Source organism: Equus quagga, chromosome 7, assembly GCF_021613505.1.
Source record: "Equus quagga isolate Etosha38 chromosome 7, UCLA_HA_Equagga_1.0, whole genome shotgun sequence".
Taxonomy (NCBI): Eukaryota; Metazoa; Chordata; class Mammalia; order Perissodactyla; family Equidae; genus Equus; species Equus quagga.
This window is the reverse complement of record NC_060273.1, coordinates 38,188,518-38,208,087: the sequence shown is the minus strand read 5'-3', so window position 1 is coordinate 38,208,087 and position 19,570 is coordinate 38,188,518. Positions and strand designations below refer to the sequence as shown.

General features: G+C 47.3%; 1 protein-coding gene across 2 annotated transcripts in view; it reads right to left on the bottom strand.

The window, feature by feature from the left end:
• Window positions 1–19,570, bottom strand: part of COL26A1 (collagen type XXVI alpha 1 chain) — a 159,009-nt gene that overhangs the window by 79,632 nt on the left and 59,807 nt on the right. Inside the window, exon 3 of one of the 2 annotated variants that reach the window (XM_046667548.1) lies at window positions 12,726–12,829. In XM_046667548.1, the coding sequence (XP_046523504.1) occupies window positions 12,726–12,829 (104 nt within the window). The remainder of the gene's footprint in view (window positions 1–12,725; window positions 12,830–19,570) is intronic. The other variant, XM_046667549.1, reaches the window with a different exon arrangement.

The following is a 19,570-nucleotide window of genomic DNA, read 5'->3' as shown; positions in this document are numbered from 1 at the left end:
GGGTGAAGAAGAAGCCCCCCCGCGGAGTGCTGAGAGCGCTCTGGACGTGCAGACAGCCCGGCAGCCGAGCAATGCGCCTGCGTCCTGGGCCAGCCCCCGTGCAAGCGCTTCCCAGAAAAGGAAAAGGCAGGTGACATCTGTGGATATTTACAGCCCCACAAAGCATGACGGGAGGTGCCGAAAGATGCTCGCCTGACAACAAAACCCGTGCCGATGGCTGGAACCAGTCCAGGCTAAGGAGGGAGTATCAAAGGGCCCGGATCTCATCAGCAGGGCCATGCTGTCTGCTGAAGCTGAGAGCAAGAGCAGATGCCGACTGGAGCAGGCCCTCAGCTCGTCCTCCCCACCAGGCCAGGGCCCAAAGTTCACCGAAGATGCCAGGAAAGAGGCGGGTGTCAGAAGTGACCGAGTGGTCAGGCCCTATGAAATGTCCTCTCCAGCTCAACCAGCCAGAGAGCTGGCAGCAGCGATGGCACCTTCCTCTTCTGGTCACTCGACCCCTACGGTCCCCCATCGGCTCCAGCAGGGCCTCACATAAACTATCAACGCTTCTGTAAGTCCCAGATCCTCATCTACGCAGTCGGGATAATCATCCATCCGCCATCCGAACCTCATATCTCACACACATGAAAATCGCCTTTGCTCTCATTCATTCATTCATTCATTCATTCGAGAAATGTCATCAAGTTCCAACTCTTTGCCAGTGGGTTGGGAAGTAGAGATAAATATGACAAGGACATACCCTGCATGGCGGTCACTCAGCAAGAAGACTCTCTAAGTGGTAAGTAGGGCAGGGCTCTGACCTCGCTGCTTGGAGAAGACCCTGGAAGCACAGAAGCTGAGTCAGGGAAGGTGGATAGCTCTTCCAAGAAGCTTGGCCGAGAAAGGAAGCCCAAGATGGGGTGGTGGCCAAAGGGTAATGCAGAGTCAGTAAGATTGTTTCCTTCAAGATGGGAGATGCTTGATGCACTCACGGGCTGACGGGAAGGAACCAGCGGAGAAGAAAGACGGAACCTACAGGAGTAGGGGATGCCCCGTGGAGTGGAGCCTTGAGAAAGTCAGCCACGTTGGGTCCAGAGGACCAGGCCTTGGACTGGAGGAGCCCCCCAAACTCCCTACTCTGCGGGTCCCACAGCACCACAAACATACCTTTGGCCAAGCCCTTACTCACAGCCTGAGGATTATCTGCTCACTTCTCTGACCCCTACACCACCCCCACCCCACCCCACCTGGGAGCTCCCTTTTCATGAATGTGACCCAAGCACCTAGCACAGTGCCTGGAACCTCCCAGGCACTTGGGTAATTTGAATAAATGGCCCTACTTGCTTGTCCCTCCCTTGATGACAGCCATGGTAGGCAAGTCTCAGAGACATCATCAGATCCCCCCAGAATCATTTCCCTAAAATGCTGAGCTCAGCAGACTGGCCAGGAGGTTGCAGCCTCCTCCCAAGAGAACTCCTTCTGGCTTTGAACCCTCAGCCATTCCAAACACAAACACACTCACACACAGAGCTCGAGCCAGGGGTGAAAGGTCAGCATCGCCTTGGACTCAAATCAATCAGCTCAACGCTTGGATGCACCGACTAAGCCCCCTCGCCCCGAGCCTGCCCTTGCCCATATGGGGGCCCAGGGATTCATTTCCCATTCTGGCCAGGACTCCAGCTGAAACAAAAAAAAAAAGAAAAAAAGAGGAAAAATCTCCTACTTGAGTTAAATTTATCATCTCCTGATGATAGAGTCCATCAACTTTATGGCAAATCTCCTCCACGACACCAAGGCAACGTGAGATCTGGCCTCTAAAACACAAGGGACCAGGCTGCCTTAGGTATTTCAGGAAGGAGCCAGCCCAGAATCCAGTGGACCTGTCCCTTGTGCTGGGACAACTTTGGGAGGGATTTCCCAAGACCTCAAAGGTCCCAGTTGGCTTAGAGTAAAAATCACTTAATCAGGAGCAAACGATCCAGGTTCCAGTTCTGCAGTGGCCATTCCTCAGCTGGATGATCTCGGCCAAATCTCTTCTCACCTCTGAGCTCAGTTTCTGCGTCTGTCTTAGTCCATTTGGGCTGCTATAACAAAACACCACAGACGGGGCGCTTACAAACAACAAGCACTTATTCTCACAGCTCTGGAGGCTGGAAGTCCAAGATCAAGGTGTTGGCAGATTCAGTGCTTGGTGAGGGCCCACTTTCTGGCTCACAGATGGCCGTCTTTTCATTGTCTCTTCACGTGGCAGATGGGAAAGGAAGTACTCTGGGCCCTCTTTATAAGGACACAAATCCCATTCATAAGGGCTCCACCCTCAGGACCCAATCACTTCCCACAGGCCCCACCTGCTAACACTATCACGTGGGGAAAGAGGTTTCAACATATGAATTTGGGGGGAACACAAACATTCGATCTAAAGCAGCATCCACACTGTGGAAATGTAGAGTAACATGACCGAAAGCTCTTCCCAAAGTGTGAACTACCATTTCAAAGATAAAGAGTAATGACATGATGATATGACGCTGATAAGGGTGATGATGTCACCTCTGCTCCAGCCAACCAAACTAACTGAATGGACATCTACTGGTAGAATGTGGCTTAAGGAACTACTTTGAAACTTAAATCTAGTGGTGAAGCAGTCACACTGTGCCCTATGCACGATGCTACTCCTTTGATCAGCATGGCAGAAATCACACTCCAGGTGCAGAGTCAGTCAACAATCCTGACAGAACCCTAACTAAGCTCCAGGCACTGTGTTGGGCACCGCAAAGCAAAGAGATAATGACAACAGCCTCTGCCCTCCAGAGCCTCTCAGCCTGTCCAATGGCAGTGTAAGGTCTAATTTGGCAAATATGATTCAAAACCCTTGATGTGGCTCCAAGCCCCTTGACCCAATAATTCTGCATAGGATTTATCCTAATGAAATTATTAAAAGTGTTGACAAAGATTTAGCCAAAAAGATCTTCACAAAGTTCCAGTTCCAGGAATGATGGCGTAGCTCGTATCAGACTAAGCCTACTTTAGATAAAAATTATAAACTCCAGATAAATGTCTTTTAAACAACTACTTGAAGGCACTAGAGAGCAACAAAGAGCCAGCAGAAACTGGAGGGGATTCAACTCTTGCAGACTGGACTAGAACTAAGTGAGTTCCACATGACATGGCTTTGCCCCCAAGGGCACATCTCAGTTCAGGCAGTGCAGGGTGGCCAGAACTCAAGTCAAAAACTTCAGTTGTTCTGGATAAAGGCTGCCAGAGGACCTGGAAACTGAGGGAAGAAATCTAATAAGGGAGGAGCCACATAGAACAAAGAGCCCCAAACTCGGTGTACAAACTCCCCTGACATCCTCGGCTGACCCCCGAACTGTGTGAGTGTAGGGGGGATGCCAATGAGCTCAGCAGAGGACCATCGTGGGAGGTGACGAAAGCCGAGCAGAGATCGCCGCCGCTGCTCAACAGAAGGGAGACATTTTAGAGCTGGAGTCTCTCAAGTTGGGGCAGAGTTAACAGCTAGGGCTTGCCTTTGAAACCACAGAAAAGCTATGCCTTACGAGTAAAAAGTATAACCCAGGTCTAAGGGATTTACATAGCCACCCCATAAAGGATACAAACCAAACCTTCACAAATTTACAGCAATTAAGTGCTTGCTAGAGTGAAAATCCACACTCTTCAAAGAAACCAGAATCTCTATAACATATCCTCCAAAGTGTTCAGCATATAAGCAAAGGGCATTAACATGGGAAGAAAGAAAGACAGAGAAAAGAAAGGAAGGAAGAAAGGTAGGGAGACAGAAACAATTGCGACCCAAACCAAGAAAAAAGTGCCAATACAAACAAACCATAAGATCACTCAGAAGTTGGAAATAGAAGACAAGGACTTAAAAGCAGCTATTATATATAAGTTCTAGGATATAAAATAAATTATGGTCATAATAAATGAATAGATGGAGAAATCTTATCAGGGAAATATTAACCAAAAACACACACACAAATGGAAATTCTAGAACTGAAAAGTATAATATCTGAAATGAAAACTTCACTGGATGGGCTTAACAAAAGATTGTAGACGTCTGAAGAAAGAGTCAACAAACTTGAGGACAGATCAACAGAAATTATCCAGTCTGAAGAACAGAGGAGAAAAAACAGACCCTCAATGATAATATCAAGCAATCTAACATGCATGCTAGTGGAGGCTTAAGAGGAGAGGAGAGAATGGGGCAGAAAAAATGATGGACAAAATTTTTCTAATTTGGTAAAAAAAAAAAAAATTGACTTAAGAGATCCAAAGTGCTCAAAGAACTCCAAGCAGGGTTAAGAAAATCCCACCTGTAACACTGTAGTCAAACTGTGGAAAGGTAAGGATAAAAAAAAAAATCTTGAAATCAACCAGAGGAAAAAAAAGACAGGTTCTAGAGAGGAAACTACAATATGAACATGGCAGACCTCTCACCAGAAATGATGGATGCCAACAGACAATGGAACGACCAATCTGTTGAAAGCACGGAAAGAAAAATCATCAACCCAGAATTCTGAATAATGAAACTCAATGCAAATATTATCCAAAAACTGGAGTATTGGAGATGATGTGGAGAAACCGGAACCTTATACATTGCTGGTGGGAATGTAAAACGGTGCAGCCACTATGAAAACAGTTTGGCAGTTCCTCAGCAAGTTAAACATAGAATTACCACATATAGCTCAGAAATCCCAACCCTGAGTATATTTCAAAAAGAATCAAAAACAGTACTCAAACAAAAACTTGTATGTGAATGTTCACAGCGGCACCACTGAAAATAGCCAAAAGGGTGGAAACAACCCAAATGTCCATCAACTGATGAACAAATAAACAAAATGTGGTATATCTATGTAACAAGATAATAGTCATTATTCAGATATATCCCACAACTTGGATGAAGCTTCAAAACATTTTGCTAAGTAAATAAGCCAGACACAAAAGGCCACATATTGTATGATTGTATTTATATGAGATAGCCAGAACAGGCAAATAAATAGAGACAGAAAGCAGATTTGTGGCTGCCAAGGGCTAGGGGAAGAGGGGAATGAGGGATGACTGCCTAAAGAGTCTGGGGTCTCCCTTTGGGGTGATACAAAATTTCTGGAACTAGATAGCAGTGATGGTTGCAAAGCATTGTGAATTATACACTTTAAAATGGTTAAAAAGGTAAATGTTATGTTATGTGTATTTTACCATAAATAAAATTAAGGCAAAATAGATACTAAAAATGTTTTTCAGTTGAGAGAATTCACTGCCAGCAGACCCACACTACAAGAAATGCTGAAAGAACTTCTTGGGGCTGAGAAGAAAGGACACCAGATGGAGGCTCAGAGTTCCAGGAGAAATAAAGATCATGGAAATGATAACTACGGGGTAAATAAAAGACTATTTTTTTCCTCCCTTCACTTTTTAAAAGGTGATCTGGTTAATACAAAAATTATAATAATGAACTGTGAAGCTTTTAACATATTTAGATTTTAAACATATGATAACAATAGCACAAAGGCCGGTGGGGGTAGATAAACGGAATCATACTGTTTCTAGAACTGAGAAATAATACGGAGAAGTATAACTAAAAATCCAATAAAGGAAAACATGCAATTTGTTTCCAGTCATGATAGACTAACTCATACTGAACTTGCCCCCCCATCATAAACAACTAGAAAACTGGACAAAATTTATGAAACAAATGTTTACAGACACCGGACAGGAGGCAATTAGGAAAAGTGATTCCTAAGGGAAGAGAAACACACAAGGTGATTCCTGGAGGCACCTTCTGGCCCGGAGCACATAGAGGAGGAAGTAAGAAGAACGTGGCAATCTCTCTGAATTAAAGAAAGAGAAATCAGAGTTCAGGGAGGCTGAGGTAAATTCAGTGGACAGAACACCAGAGAAAAGCAAATTAAATAGAAAATTATGCGTAGGGTCAAAACTTATTGAACTGTACACTTGTGACGTGTGTAAATTATATGTATGCAATAAGTCGTATGTAAATTACACCTTGGTAAAGTTAATTTTTTAAATGCATAAGTGATTATTAAATTAAGAAATAGAAAACATGTACAGCCCTATGTAGATTAAAGAAAGTGAATTTGTTATCAAGAACTTCCCTGCAAAGAAAATTCCAGGTCCAGATGGTTTCACTGTGAATTCTATTAAATATTTAAGGGAAAAGTAATATCCACTTTACAAAAACAAAAATGCTTTCAGAAAATAGAGGAGGAGGAAAACAGAGGAGGAGATTTTCCCAATTCATTTTATGAGGACAGCATAACCCTCATAACTAAACTGACAGGCATGATAAGGAAAGAAAATTACAGACAAATATCAAATATAGAAATATAAAAAAGAATAACACATCCAAATGAGGTTTTTATCTCAGTAATAATAAGGTTATTCCCAAGAACAAAAGGTTGGTTTAATATTCCAAATCAATGTGATTTGCCACATTAACAAAATAAAGGATTAAAAATCACCTCAATATAGATGCAGAGAAAGCATTCGACAAGATTCAGCCCCTATTCTTGATGAATACTCTCAACAAACTAAGAATAAAAGTGACTATCTTCATGGGATAAACCGCATAGATGAAAATCTACTGCTAACAACATACTTAGTGAAATATAGAGAACTTCCACCCTGTGATCAGAAACAAGGCAAGTACATTTATTGTCATCGAGTCTATTAAACATCTTACTAGAAGTTCCAGCTAGTCCAATAGGGCAAGAAAAAGAAATAAAAGGCATAAATATTTGAAAAGAAGAAGCAAAAATATCTTTACTTACAGAGGACATGATAGTTTATGTAGAAAACCCAAAGGAATCAATAAATAAGCTACTGGAACTAACAAATGAATTTAGCACGTTTTCACATACAAAGTCAATATTTAAAAATCAAATATATTTCTATACACTAGCAGCAAAATAATAAAATGAAATTTTAAAAAGCAATCCCATTTTTTAAAAAGCACTGAAAATACAAAATACTTATTAATAAATTTAATAAAAGACAAGCAAGACTTCTAGCCTGAAAAATGCAGAACATTGCTGACAAACATGAAAGATCTAAATAAATGGAGAGCTATACTATGTTCATGAACCAGAAGACTCATTATTAGACATCCATTCTCCCCAAATTGGTCTAGAAACTCATGACAATCCTAATTCTAATCCCAAGAGGCATATTTTTGGTAGACATTGATACATTGATTGTAAATTTTTGACGGAAATGCAAATGAACTAGAGTGGTCAAAACAGTATTAAAAAAGAAGACATTTTAAAAGGAAGAAGAAATGACATTCCATTTCATTCTCATTAGAACAGCCAAAAATTAAAGAGACTTGACAACACCAAATGTTGGCAGGGACGTGGAGCAACTGGAACATACTTTGCTGGTGTAACCTGGTGAAACCACATTGGACAACATAAACACACACCACGACGTAGCAATTCCACTCAAATGCCCAAGGGACGTAAAATCATATGTCCACAGAAAGACATATACAAGAAACTTCACAAAAGCTTTATTGGTAAAGCCAAAAACTAGAAACTACTCAAATATCTATCCTCAGGAGAATGGATGAGTAAAATTGTGGTTATTCACCCAATGGGACGATCCCCAGTAACAAAAACAAATAAACTACTGATGCTCATGTAACGACATGAGTAAATCTCAAAAACATTATGTAAAGTGAAAGAAACCATACTCAAAAGAGTATACACTATACGGCTCCATTTATACGAAGCTCCAGAATAGGTAAAACTGATCCATGATGCGAGAGAGCAGGCAGTGGTTGCTAAGGGGTGGGAACTTGCTAGGAGGTGATAACACGTGTATGCATTTATCAAAACTCATTAAACTGTACGCTTAAGATCAGCGCATTTTGGTGTATGTAAATTTTACCTGAGTGAGAAAAAAAGACACGTACAGCAATGTTATTAATGATTTACAAATTGGAAGCAACTGAAATATCTTGTAGTAGGGGTTTAGTTTATAAAGTGTGCACCCAAATTCCACACCCACTAAAAATGATACTACAGAACACTATCTGTTGACAAGGAGAGATGTCGGTGACAATGAAGTTATCCAACAGCACGTACAGTACCACTGAGGTGTAAGCACAGAAGGGCTGGAAGCCCTCCACCGAAGTGAGAGTCAAGGTCACCTTGAGCGGTGGAATTCTGCGTACTGTCACTGTTTCTACACTGAACATGTACTTGTTTTTGTAATAAGAAAAAATTATTCCTAGACACATACATAATAGTTATAGACATAGATACACAGACACGGTTAATTCTCATGATTCACAGCAGTTCTGTTCTATGAAGTCACAGGAAACCCTGAAATAGCGAATACCAAGCCGTTGCTCCTGGGAGAAAGACAGGACTAGGTTCCCCCGAGCGTCTGGTCACGATGTTTTCATCAACTGATCAATGCGTAGCTTTGTTTCACGTGTGCTTCTGCTTAAAGGCACCTTGTTGATTCCGTGACGTTGTAGTAGGGGTTTAGTTTATAAAGTGTGCACCCAAATTCACAGCCAACAGCACTGTAACCAACGTCTGAACGAAGCTCATTTCACACACGTATCCTCTCCATAACGCACATCATAGCCTTCTGACGCTTCAGAACACTACACAGCACTACGCTTGGAGACATTTTAAACAATGAGATCACAAAAAAGCACGATAATGCAAAAAGCATGGCACCAAACAGACCATGAAGAGGACACTTGTTTGCAGTCTGAGAGGTGAAACGAGGCAGAGCGTTGCCCTGTTTGACCTCAGCTGGGAGCACGCACGTCGGGTGACTCAAAGTTTGTGCTGTTCTGCACGCATCTTGAATGATCACGCAAGTGCCACGAGCATTGATTTGGGGGTTACAAATAAATTTTGGCAAATAGGCAGATTCACAAACACAGAATTCTCAACTAATTAGCCTTGACTGTCTGTAGACATGTCTAGGAAGGAAGGTCCCTCCCGCAGTCTTGGCCCTGCCCTCCTGGGCATCCAGGGAGGGAGGAAGGAGGGGGGTGATGGGAAGGAGGACCTGAGAGAGGCCACCTGCCCCTAGGTAGTCACAGTCCCAAGTCGCAAGACTGGAGAGATCTGAACACTTGGAAGGAAGACCAGTCACAGCCAAAGAAAAAGACGCTTCCCCGGGGAACAAGATCCGAACCACAGCAAACCCACTGAGGAGGGGGCCTCGGACCTGCATCCTTTGCAGAGGGGCCACCATGGGGACTGAGGGGGAACCAGCTTAGGAATGTGCCTAAAGTCACAGACATGGCTCTGATTTCGCCTTCTGTCTTTACTGTTGCGTATTTGGGGATGTAAAATCTTTACAAGGGCTTTCAGGAGCCGGCCCCAAACTCAGCCCAGGCCCTCAGGCTCCCAGGAATCCTCAGCCCCTCAGGGTTTTCAGGACCCTCGTGCTCCCAGCGGGAAGGGGCCACTCGACCCTGAGGCTCTCTGAAAGAGGCTAGCCTTGCCCTCGCCCTGAGATGGATACACGGCTGGTCCAGATGGGCAAATGCAGAAGGTTCCTCCACCAGGGAGGGGCTGGCAGATGCTCTGAGGCTGAGAGTGTCTCAAGAGGTGCCAGCAACTCTTAATAACCAGCCCAGGAGGCTCAGATGCTTCTGGTGAGTGTATTGGTCATCGCCAGGTACGTGGTTTATCAGATAAGAGCTTTCTTTTGGAGGTGAGGGGCCAAGCTCTGAAGGGTGGGCACCTTTGGGGGGCATCTGACCAGTTCATAGTCACCCCGTCTTTTCACCCAAGAAGGGTGGGCCCACAGCCCTGCCGAACCCTCACCTGCCCCAATGGGCAGAACCTCCTGGATGGCAGGAATCGCTCCCAATGGTCCGCCAGCCTCCTGTGCTTGGTTCACTGGGCCCACAAGAAGAATTATCCAAACCCTGGAAAAACGGCAACAAGGCGATGGCCTGACCTGGTAACATCATGCTAGAGCACTCTGGAATGAGGCTGCCTAAGTGCCTCCGACCCCCGGGGAGAAGGTCGCTTTGTTTAGTTACCGTGGACCACGGATGACAGCGCAGGTTCTGGAAAACTGGGAAGATGCAAATGCCTTCTGCTCGGGGGAGAGGAGAACCCCAAAGGCTTTGTTTTACTGTCCTGTGGGATCTAATTGAATGATCTTACTTCAGGTTCTTATTTCATATATATACGAAATATATTTCTTATTTCACATGTATTTCGTATAGTTCGCATATATGAAATCTATCTCACATGATGTATGTATATACTCACGTTATATATGTATATATATTAGTAAAGGATTACCCTCCGCCTCAGAGAGGTTTGCTGTTTGCACTTGGCTCCTGAGCCCTTGGAATGAGGGTCTTTGTTGACCGGGCAGCCCTGGGCCACCCAGACGGTCTGCACCGACAATGTCATTTATAAGGACATCCCTGGACCAGGTGATGCCAGCTCCACCACCAGAGCACCAGGAACAGCTCAGCCACACGCATCCATCATGTACACACCACCAATCCCACCAAGAACTCTGGGGGCCTTCCCTGGTGGGCAATACTCCATGCAGATGGTTTCGTGTTGTAGCTGGGAGAAATTAAGCATGTGCACCCCTCCACTGGACGGGGACCACCGGATGCTCTGCGTGTGGCGCCCTCCTGGACTCTGCCCATGCCTCGTTGCCCTTGGCTGATTTTAATCTGCATCCTTTCACCGTAATAAACCATCAGCGTGGGCACAGCAGCTTTCGGGTTCTGTGAGTTCTGGTGAATTACCAAACCCAGGGGTGGTCTTGGGGCCCCTGGTCTGCATCTCTGTCAGTTGCTCTAACCCTCCTTTGAACAGCGTTGCCAGTCTGCTGCTTCCCTTGTGAAACGCGTTCTGGAAAACACGCTCACCAGCTCCTCGTGGGAGAATGAGGACTTAGACGTTCTGAGACCTGGACTTCATCTAGGAGTTCACGCCTTCCTTCAATAAAGAGAACGCGAAGAGAGATACAAACTAGACGGGCTCAAGCACCTCAGTGGTTTCCAGGAGAGGGAGGAAGGGGCCCCACTCAGGCCTGACCCAGTCACCTGGGAAGAACCAGACAGTCCCGCTGGGCGGGGAGGGGCGGCTGGGAGGTAGACAGGAGACACAGGTTATAGTCGGCTGAGGCGACGATGGGGTGTGGGGGTGCTCAGAGGCTCTGCGGGCTGAGAGAAGGGCCCAGAAGCCTTCTTAATGCCGAGGGAAGGCTTCTAACGATGAGGCCTCGATGGTAAACCGGCACCTCGTTGGGTGGAGCCAACGTTACTCATTTTATTGATCATTGAAAAGCGCTCAGTCGGTTACTCAAGGGTCATCAATCGATTTGCCAGAAGCCCCGCAGAGTCTAGCCAGCAGGGCCGCTCCTGTCTGTCAGGGGGACCAGGTGTCTCTCCCCATGGCCATGGCACTGACCCAAAAGGCAGGCCTACGTCCTGGCTTCGAGGGCCTCTGACTTCATTGAGGGACCTGGCGCGAGCTGTGGTCATTCAGCACAGAGTGCAGGGTCCTGCCACCCACGCCTCCACCCGGGGTAGCACAGCCTCTCCTCACCCCCCGCCCCTGAGCTCCCTCCTGCTCCTCCCCGAGCAAAGGCCCAGGGCAGTCTGTGCCCCCAGGTGTGGCCCAGCTGCGGAGGCTGCCCAGCGGCCCTCCCAGGATCAGGAGGAAGGACGCCACCTCCGACACTTTCACATCCCAACCCCGTCCTGCAGCTCAGCTTTGGGCCGCCGGCTGGTCAAAACATCACCACCATCATTATTATTACTGCTATTTCTGTTGTTATGCTATTATTTGTAACCCAAAGCATTTTAGGCAGTTCACAATCAAAGCATATACTTATGTTATAACTTATTATAACTTTATTATAACCTAACATATATATAGGTCTATGTATATGCATATATATATATATATATGACAAAAATACATGCTGGGTAATAAAAAAAGATAAGAGAGAACGATTTTGTCAGAAAGTCAGGTTGAGGAGAGCTACTGTTTCCAAATACGACAGTGACCCCTGAGCCTCGGGACTGACCAGCTGTTCCGCGGATTGAGGCGGGCTGCAAGCCTCTTGGGTGGGCAGGACCCGCCTTCCCTGGCAGTGACGGTGGCAGGGATTTGCTGTGGGCCAGCCCTGACTTCCACGTGAGCGCTGCTGTCCGGCCCCATCGGGCTCCGCAGCCAGGCTGAGCCCGACCCCGACCTCTCGTCCTCCCTCTGGGCACCAGCTGGGCAGAGGGCAGGGGCAGTGGGCCAGGCCTTCCTGCCGTGGCCTGCCACCAGGTCTGTCTGCCTCAAGCTACAACAGCCTTCAAGGCTGGTGGGCCCTCGTATGCATCTGCTCAGAGCCCGGACACCCAGCTCTGTCTGCCCCAGGCCCTGCGTGAGTGGGAGCCAGGGCGGAAGAAACAGACTGTAGGTCGAACGCTCCCCCCCCAAGCCAGGGCTCGTGATTCTCCTCCACCCCCCACCCAAGCGGTGCACACAGGGACCCCACCTCGACGCCCTGGTGCAGGTGGCAGCCTCACCCCAGTTTGGCGGGTCCAGAGCATCTGGTTCAGAGGCGCTTGGGAACAGGAAGGAAGGAATGTGGAGGAATGGAGACCCGCTCCCAGGAGGAGGGCAGAGGAGGGAGGAGCACCCAGAACTCCACAGCCCGGCTGGGCCACGCCCTGTCCCCTGCCCCCCACACCCCTGCAGACTCACCCTCGTCACAGTTGCTCCCGGTGAAGCCAGGGCAGCACCTCCACTCCAGCGCCGTCACGGTGCGGTAGGACACTCTGTATGTGGGTCTGATCAGAGTCCTGTAACTAACACAAGGGCAGCGTCAGGACAGGACGGTGTGAGCGCCCGCCCGGCCGCCCCAGACTCCAGCCCTGCAGGACAGCCCAGCCCAGGGCTCCGGGAGCCACCCATCGCCTTGACTCTGTGGCGGGCAGCTGTGTGGTCCCGGGCAAGTGACCACTCATCTCTGTGCCAGGTGAATTCTTAAGTTCCTTCCAGCTCTGCCTTCCTGCAAGCGTCCAAACGTGGCCACCTAAGGGGTAAATGTCCTCCACACCGACTGTTATGGACTGAATCGTGTCCCCCAGAATCCATGTGTTGATGCCCTACCCCTGCCACAGTGTGACTATCTAGACATGGGTCCTTAGGAGGGAGTTAAGGTTAACTGAGGTCGTCAGGGTGGGGCCCTAATCCAATGGGACTGGTGGCCTTATAAGAAGAGGAAGAGAGAGACGTCGCTCACATGCACGCACTGAGGAAGGGTCACGCGAGGACACAGCGAGAAGGCGACCATCTGAGAAAATAAATTTCTACTGTTGAAGCCACCCAGTGTGGGATATTTTGTTACAGCAGCCCGAGCCAACTGAGACGTTGACCAAGATAACGAACAAGGAAAAGAAAAACATCGTTAGAACCTGTACAAACTCCAGCCACTCGCAAGTCACTGGACTCCAACTTCCTTCCCAACCGTTATTACTTTTTGTTGATTCATCTAATGAATATTTATTGAGCGCCGACTACATGCTCTCCTGCACGGTGGTCACAGATTGACAACACTGAGTGCCCATCCTCGAGACACTCGCAGCCTGGCGGCCGAGAGAGACGCTGCAAGGAGAACTCGAAGCCCAGCAGTGGGGCCCTCGCGGCCATCGAAAGCTCTTGCACACTGCTGTGGGTTCCGTGGTCAAATCTCACGCTCCTACGGTTTCGAAATTTTTCTTACAAATAACTTTTTACTATTTTGTGAAACTGCAAAAATAGTGAATATAAAATACATGGCCCAATTTCACAAGGGGGATAAATTGGGCTTTTACTATTCGCTTTACAGGCATCATTACAACCCTGCCGCTTGATGGAGTTGGCACGACTTCCTGTTGAAAACAAAACTGTATGACTTCACAAAATTTGAATCTGCTGACACCAAGCAATTTAACCGGTGAACGGAAAAATCATGAATTAATTGGTAGCAGTGGGCGTGACGTTCTGAGATGCAACGTGGACAGGAAAACACACAAGTCACGTCTCGAATTTCAGAAATACAGCACTAAATCTGAAAAACCCTGTTACACTAATTTTTTCTCTTAAAAAAATCTTCTCACTCGTGTTTCATAAGCATTCCAGCAAACCAGCTTGCCCCTGGAATCTAAAGGGGGTATGACAGCACTGTGTGCGCTGCCAGCGGCTGGCACCTTTGAGTGAGGAGTGAGAGTCTGTACGGAGAGGTGCCCACAGCTGGGAGCTGGAGGGCGAGCCCAGGCCTTTGGACATCAGACGCCCCAAGGGAGCCAGTGATGTAGGCCAACGGGGGGTGGGGAGGTGACAGAGGAACAGTGTCACCATCGCCACTCCTTACAGCAAGGGGCTCGGTGGGACATAAGTGGATTGATGAACCTGGGTGCAAGGAGTACAAAGAGACTGCAGAATACACACACACACACACACACTTTCACACTCACACACGCTCGCACACTCAACTGAAGCAGGCCAGGCTGGGAGAGGGGAGAAGTTTTAATTTGCGTAAAAGATGCCCGGTTTAAAACTAATTTCTGAAATGAGATCGTTGCTCCAGTGGAGAGAAAGCAGGAAAGCTCTGGAATCTAGCCGGGGCCACATGCCGGCAGGAAAGCGTTTGTTGCTTGAATCTGTGCATCCCAGGGGGTCCCTCCTGTCACCTCAGCACCCTGGGGCAGACGGACTCCCGGGCTGCGGGGGCTTCACCCCGAACTCATGGTGTGGACGACTTGTGCACATTATTCAACCTCCCTGAGCCTGTTTCCTGGTCTGCCTGCTGAGGACCCCCTGGAGACAGGATGTGGGGGCGGGGCGGAGGAGCGAGGCTCCCTGGGAGGGCGCATGTTCAAGGCGATGAGAGCAGAAGTGGAGGCACAGATGCTGGGTCCGCACAACGCAGATGTGCCCTCCTTCCTCCCAGCCCCCGCCCTTCGGCCGTGCCCACTGGGGTCAGGAGACAGTCCGAGCTGCTTGGTCACGAGCACTGGCCCTTCTTCAGCTGACACGGCCCCCTGTGTCGCAGGCCACCTCTCAGCCTCCAGCCCGTGAGCCCTCAAACGCACCGGTCATTCTGCAGTCCATACCTTGAATGACGACGATGATAAAAACAATAATAGATTAGGAGCTTGGCCCGAGCGCTCACCACGCGCCAGTCACATTCTGAGTGTTTTATATTTGCTGACGCACAACCACCCTAACAGGTGGGTACTATGACTATTCCTAATTTACAGATGAGGAAACCGAGGCACAGAGAGGTTCAGTAACTTTCTCAAGGTCACACTGCTAGAAAATAGTGGAACTAGGATCCAAACCCAGGCAGAAGCGGCACAGCCTAAAAATGCTAGTTTGTGTCTGTTAAGGACGAGGGAATATTTTTTCCTTCCTACGTCTGCACAAGGTACTGATCTGAGGCCTCCGAACCGGAGGGAGAGCTCGTCCCCCAGAGAAGGTCTCTTTCTGCCCCTCATCTGAGGGCCATGGGGCTGGCCCGTCCCACTTTGGGACCGGGAGGAACCAGGTGGCCTGCCAAGTCCAGGAGCAGGGGGTGCCAGTAGGTGGCGCTGCTCCACCAGCCCAGCAGGCCAGGGCTCGGCAGGGCAGACCCCCGCGGTTTCACCTGAGTGCCCAAGGCAGGCTCAGGGTTGGTGGCCTGTCCCCAGTCTGGGCAAGAGCCTGAGGGAGCTTCGCTTTCCTACGTTCACGAAGAACTCCTAGGCCTTCTGCCGGGGTCCAGTCTGCAAACCCAGGGATCTTTCTAAAACGCAGATCCAGTTTTGCGACTGGCTTATCTCAAAACCTCCCATGGCTCCCACAGACTAAAGACCAAATTCTTCAGGTCGGCAAATAAGGCCCTGCCTACCTTTCTACCCTCCCCTCCGTCTACCACCAGCAGCCGAAGCTCCTACCACCACAGTACAACAAGCTGCTCTCCCTGCCTCCGGGCCTTTGCACGAGCAGCTTCCTCTGCCTACCTGCACTTCCTCATTTACCCAGCCTGAGAAAAGTCTCCAAAGGACTTCACGGTGTGACTCAAATGTCCCCTTCTCCTCTGAGAAGCTCCCCTATGCCCTGGCCAGAGTTCACAGGCTCCCTCCTCAGCGCCCCCACAACACCTTGCACAGAGCTCGGTTTTGACCCAGTGCTCATTCACGTACTAAGCAGACATGTACCGAGAGCCCGCTGCGTGCCAGGCACTGGGAATACAGATTGAATACGGCAGTGTGGGCTCCGCTCTGCCAGAGCTGTGGCACTAACATATGACCACACGTGTGGATGGATGATTGCACACTTGGGTCAGCGCTACGATGGAAGTACTGGGTTCCCGGCCACATTATAATGGATTTTTTTCTTGTTTTATTAAATGTAATTTACATGCAGTAAAATAGGTCAATCTAATGTCTAGCTCAATGCATTTTTACCTATGTGTACACCAACGTTTCCATCACTCCAAAGTCCCCTTGCGTCCCCTCCAAGTCGATTACCCAGCCCCTAGAGGTAACCATTCTTCTGACTTCTCTCACCAGAGATTGGTTTTGCCTGTTCTAGAATTTCCTACAACGGAATCTTACAGCAGGCACTCATTTGTGTCTGTCCTCTTCCATCCATTATGTCTGTGAGGCTCATCCATGTCGCTAAGTGTAGCTGTATGTTGTTCCCGTTTATTGCTAAATAATATTCCATTAGATAAATATACCACAGTTTGTCCATTCCCCTGTTGATGGACATCTGGGTTGTCTCCAGCTCTGAGCTATGATGAAAGAGGATGCTGTGAGCGTTCTCGTAGAACTCATGTGAACACACGTTTTCATTTCTCTGGAGCATATACCCAGGGATGGATATATGTCAAACTTTAGTAGATGCAACAAACAGATGTGCCAAACCCACGCGGAGGAAGCCGCTCACATCTTAGCAGCAGCGAATGAGTTCCAGTTGCCCCATCACCTCGCCGACATTTACACTGTCCGCCATTTTCACTTTACTCCTTCAAGGGTGTGCGTAGTACTTTTCTTTACTGTTTAATTTGCAATTTCTGTTGACTAAATAAAGTTGAGCCCCTTTTCATGTTTGTCACATGGACATCTCCTTTTGTGAAGCTCCTGTTTAAGACTTGTGCCTACTTTTAAATTGGGTTTTGTGCTTTTTCTTATTAATTTGTAAGATATATATTTTTTGTGGGAGACCTCTGTCAGATTTATGCATTGCAAATGTTTTCTCCCAATCTGTGACATGCCTTCTTATTTTCTTAAAGGGGTATTTATCATAATCAGTTTTTAATTTTGATGAAGTCCAATTTACCACTTTAAAAATTTTACTATTGGTTGGGTAGGAGTCAAGGTTCATTGTTTTTCATTTGGATATCCAGTTGCACCAGTGCTAAAAAGACCTTTTTTCCCTCCATTGAATTATTTGAGTGCCTTGTTGACGACCAAGTGATTGTTTAAATGTGTGTTTACTTCTGGACTCTCTGTTCTGTTCCACTGATCTGTTTGTCTGTCCTTGCACCAAAACCACGCTGCCTTATTAACGTAGCTTCATAGTAAGTCTCGAAATCTGGTAATGTAAGTTTCCCGATTTTATGCTCTTTCAGGCTCTTCTAGGTCTTTTGCCTTCCCAAAGATCTTTTTAATTGGCTTATCAATCTCTGCAAAAAAGCTCATTATGATTTTGATAAAGATTACATGGAATCTATAGACTCATTTGTAGAAAACTGACATCCTAATAATATTGTCTTCCTATCCATGAAAATGGCATAAGTTTCCATTTATTTAGGTCTTGATTTTTTCTCAGCAGTCTGCACATTTTTCGTTAAATTTACTGCTAGATCTCTGTATTAGTCTGTTCAGGCTGTCGTAACAAAATACCATAGGCTGGGGGGCTTGAACAATAGAAATTTATCTTCTCACAGCTCTGGAGGTTGGGAAGGCTGAGATCAAGTTCACAGCCACGTCGGTTTCTGGTGAGGACTCTTTCTGGCTTGCAGTGGCCAGTGTGTGTCCTCACACGGCCTTTCCTCGGTGTGCGTGTGCGTGTGGAGGGAGAGAGAGAGAGGGAACTCTCTGGGGTCTCTTCCTATAAGGACACTAATCTTGTCAGACCAAGCTCCCCCCACTTATGACCTCATTTAACCTTACTTCCTTCCTTAGAGGCCCCATCTCCAAATACAGCTGCACTGGGGGTCCGGGCTTCAACCTATGAACGTGGGGGACACAGACATTCAGCTCACACCAGTATCTGACGCTCTATTACTTTGCTGTACCTGGGGAAGTTTTTTACCTTTCTTTTTCCGCTTTGGTTCCGCTAGTATATCGTTATTCATTTTTTCTTTATTAACCTTGTATTTTGGCCCATTCGGGCTGCTGTAACGGCACACCACAGGCTGGGTGTCTTACAAACAACAGAAGTGTATTTCTCACAGTTCTGGGAAGTCCGAGATGGAGGCATCAGCAGAGTCGGGGTCTAGCGAGGGGCCGCTTCCTGGTTCGGAACAGCTGTCTTCTCGCTGTGTCCTCAGGCGGCACAAGGGGTGAGGCAGCTCTCTGGGGTCTCTTTTTTAAGGGCACTAATCCCATTCAGGAGGGCTCCACCCTCATGACTTAATCACCTCCCAAAGGCCCCACATCCTAATTCCTCATGTTGGGGTTAGGATGTCAACTGATGGACTGTGGGGGGACACAGACATTTGGTCTATGGCGCCTCGTATCCAGTGAACCTGCGGAGTTCTAGCACCATATTTGTCTCTTCCTTTGGATTTTCTGTGTACCCGATAATGTCGTCTGTAAACAGAGTTCTCCCTCCTTGTTTCTGAGCTAAACGCCTTTTATTGCCGACAGAACAATGCGGAATAGAAGTGGCAACCACAGACATTGCTTTCTTACTCTCAAACTAAGGGGGGGAGATGCAATATTTCATCAATTAAGCAGGACGTTGATTGCAGGTTTCGTAACAGATACTCTTTGTCAGCTGGGGGGAGGTTTCCCTCCTGTTCCTAGCTTGCTCAGAGTTGTTTTTTTTCTCATTCACTCAGCGGGTGCTGAATTTTATCAAATGATTTTTCTGCATCTATTGAGATGATCACATGGTTTTTCTCCTTTCTTCCATGATTTTGATGAGATCACATTAATCAGTGTGCAAATGTGAAACCGACCTAGGATTCCTGGGTTAAGTCCCAGACGGCCATGCCGTACCACCCTTCCCCCATCTCACTGGATTCTATTCTCTCATATATTGTTTTGAGTTTTTGCATCGATATCCATAAGGGATACAGTTGGGATCCTTTATCTCCTGAAAAAAACACAAGAAACCGATCATGCGGATTGCCCCCAAGGTGGGGGGACCTTTGTGTTCACTGGATATTCGTCTATATTTTTTGGATTTTGAATTTCGTGGCTTTCGAATCACTCAAAAAGGAATAAAAATGTAAATGCTAAATTAAAAACTTAGATGATTCTCTGATGGACCAAATGTCTGTGTCCCCCCGAAATCCGTATGCTGAAGCCCTACCCCCCAGGGTGACGGTATTCAGAGGCGGGGCCTCT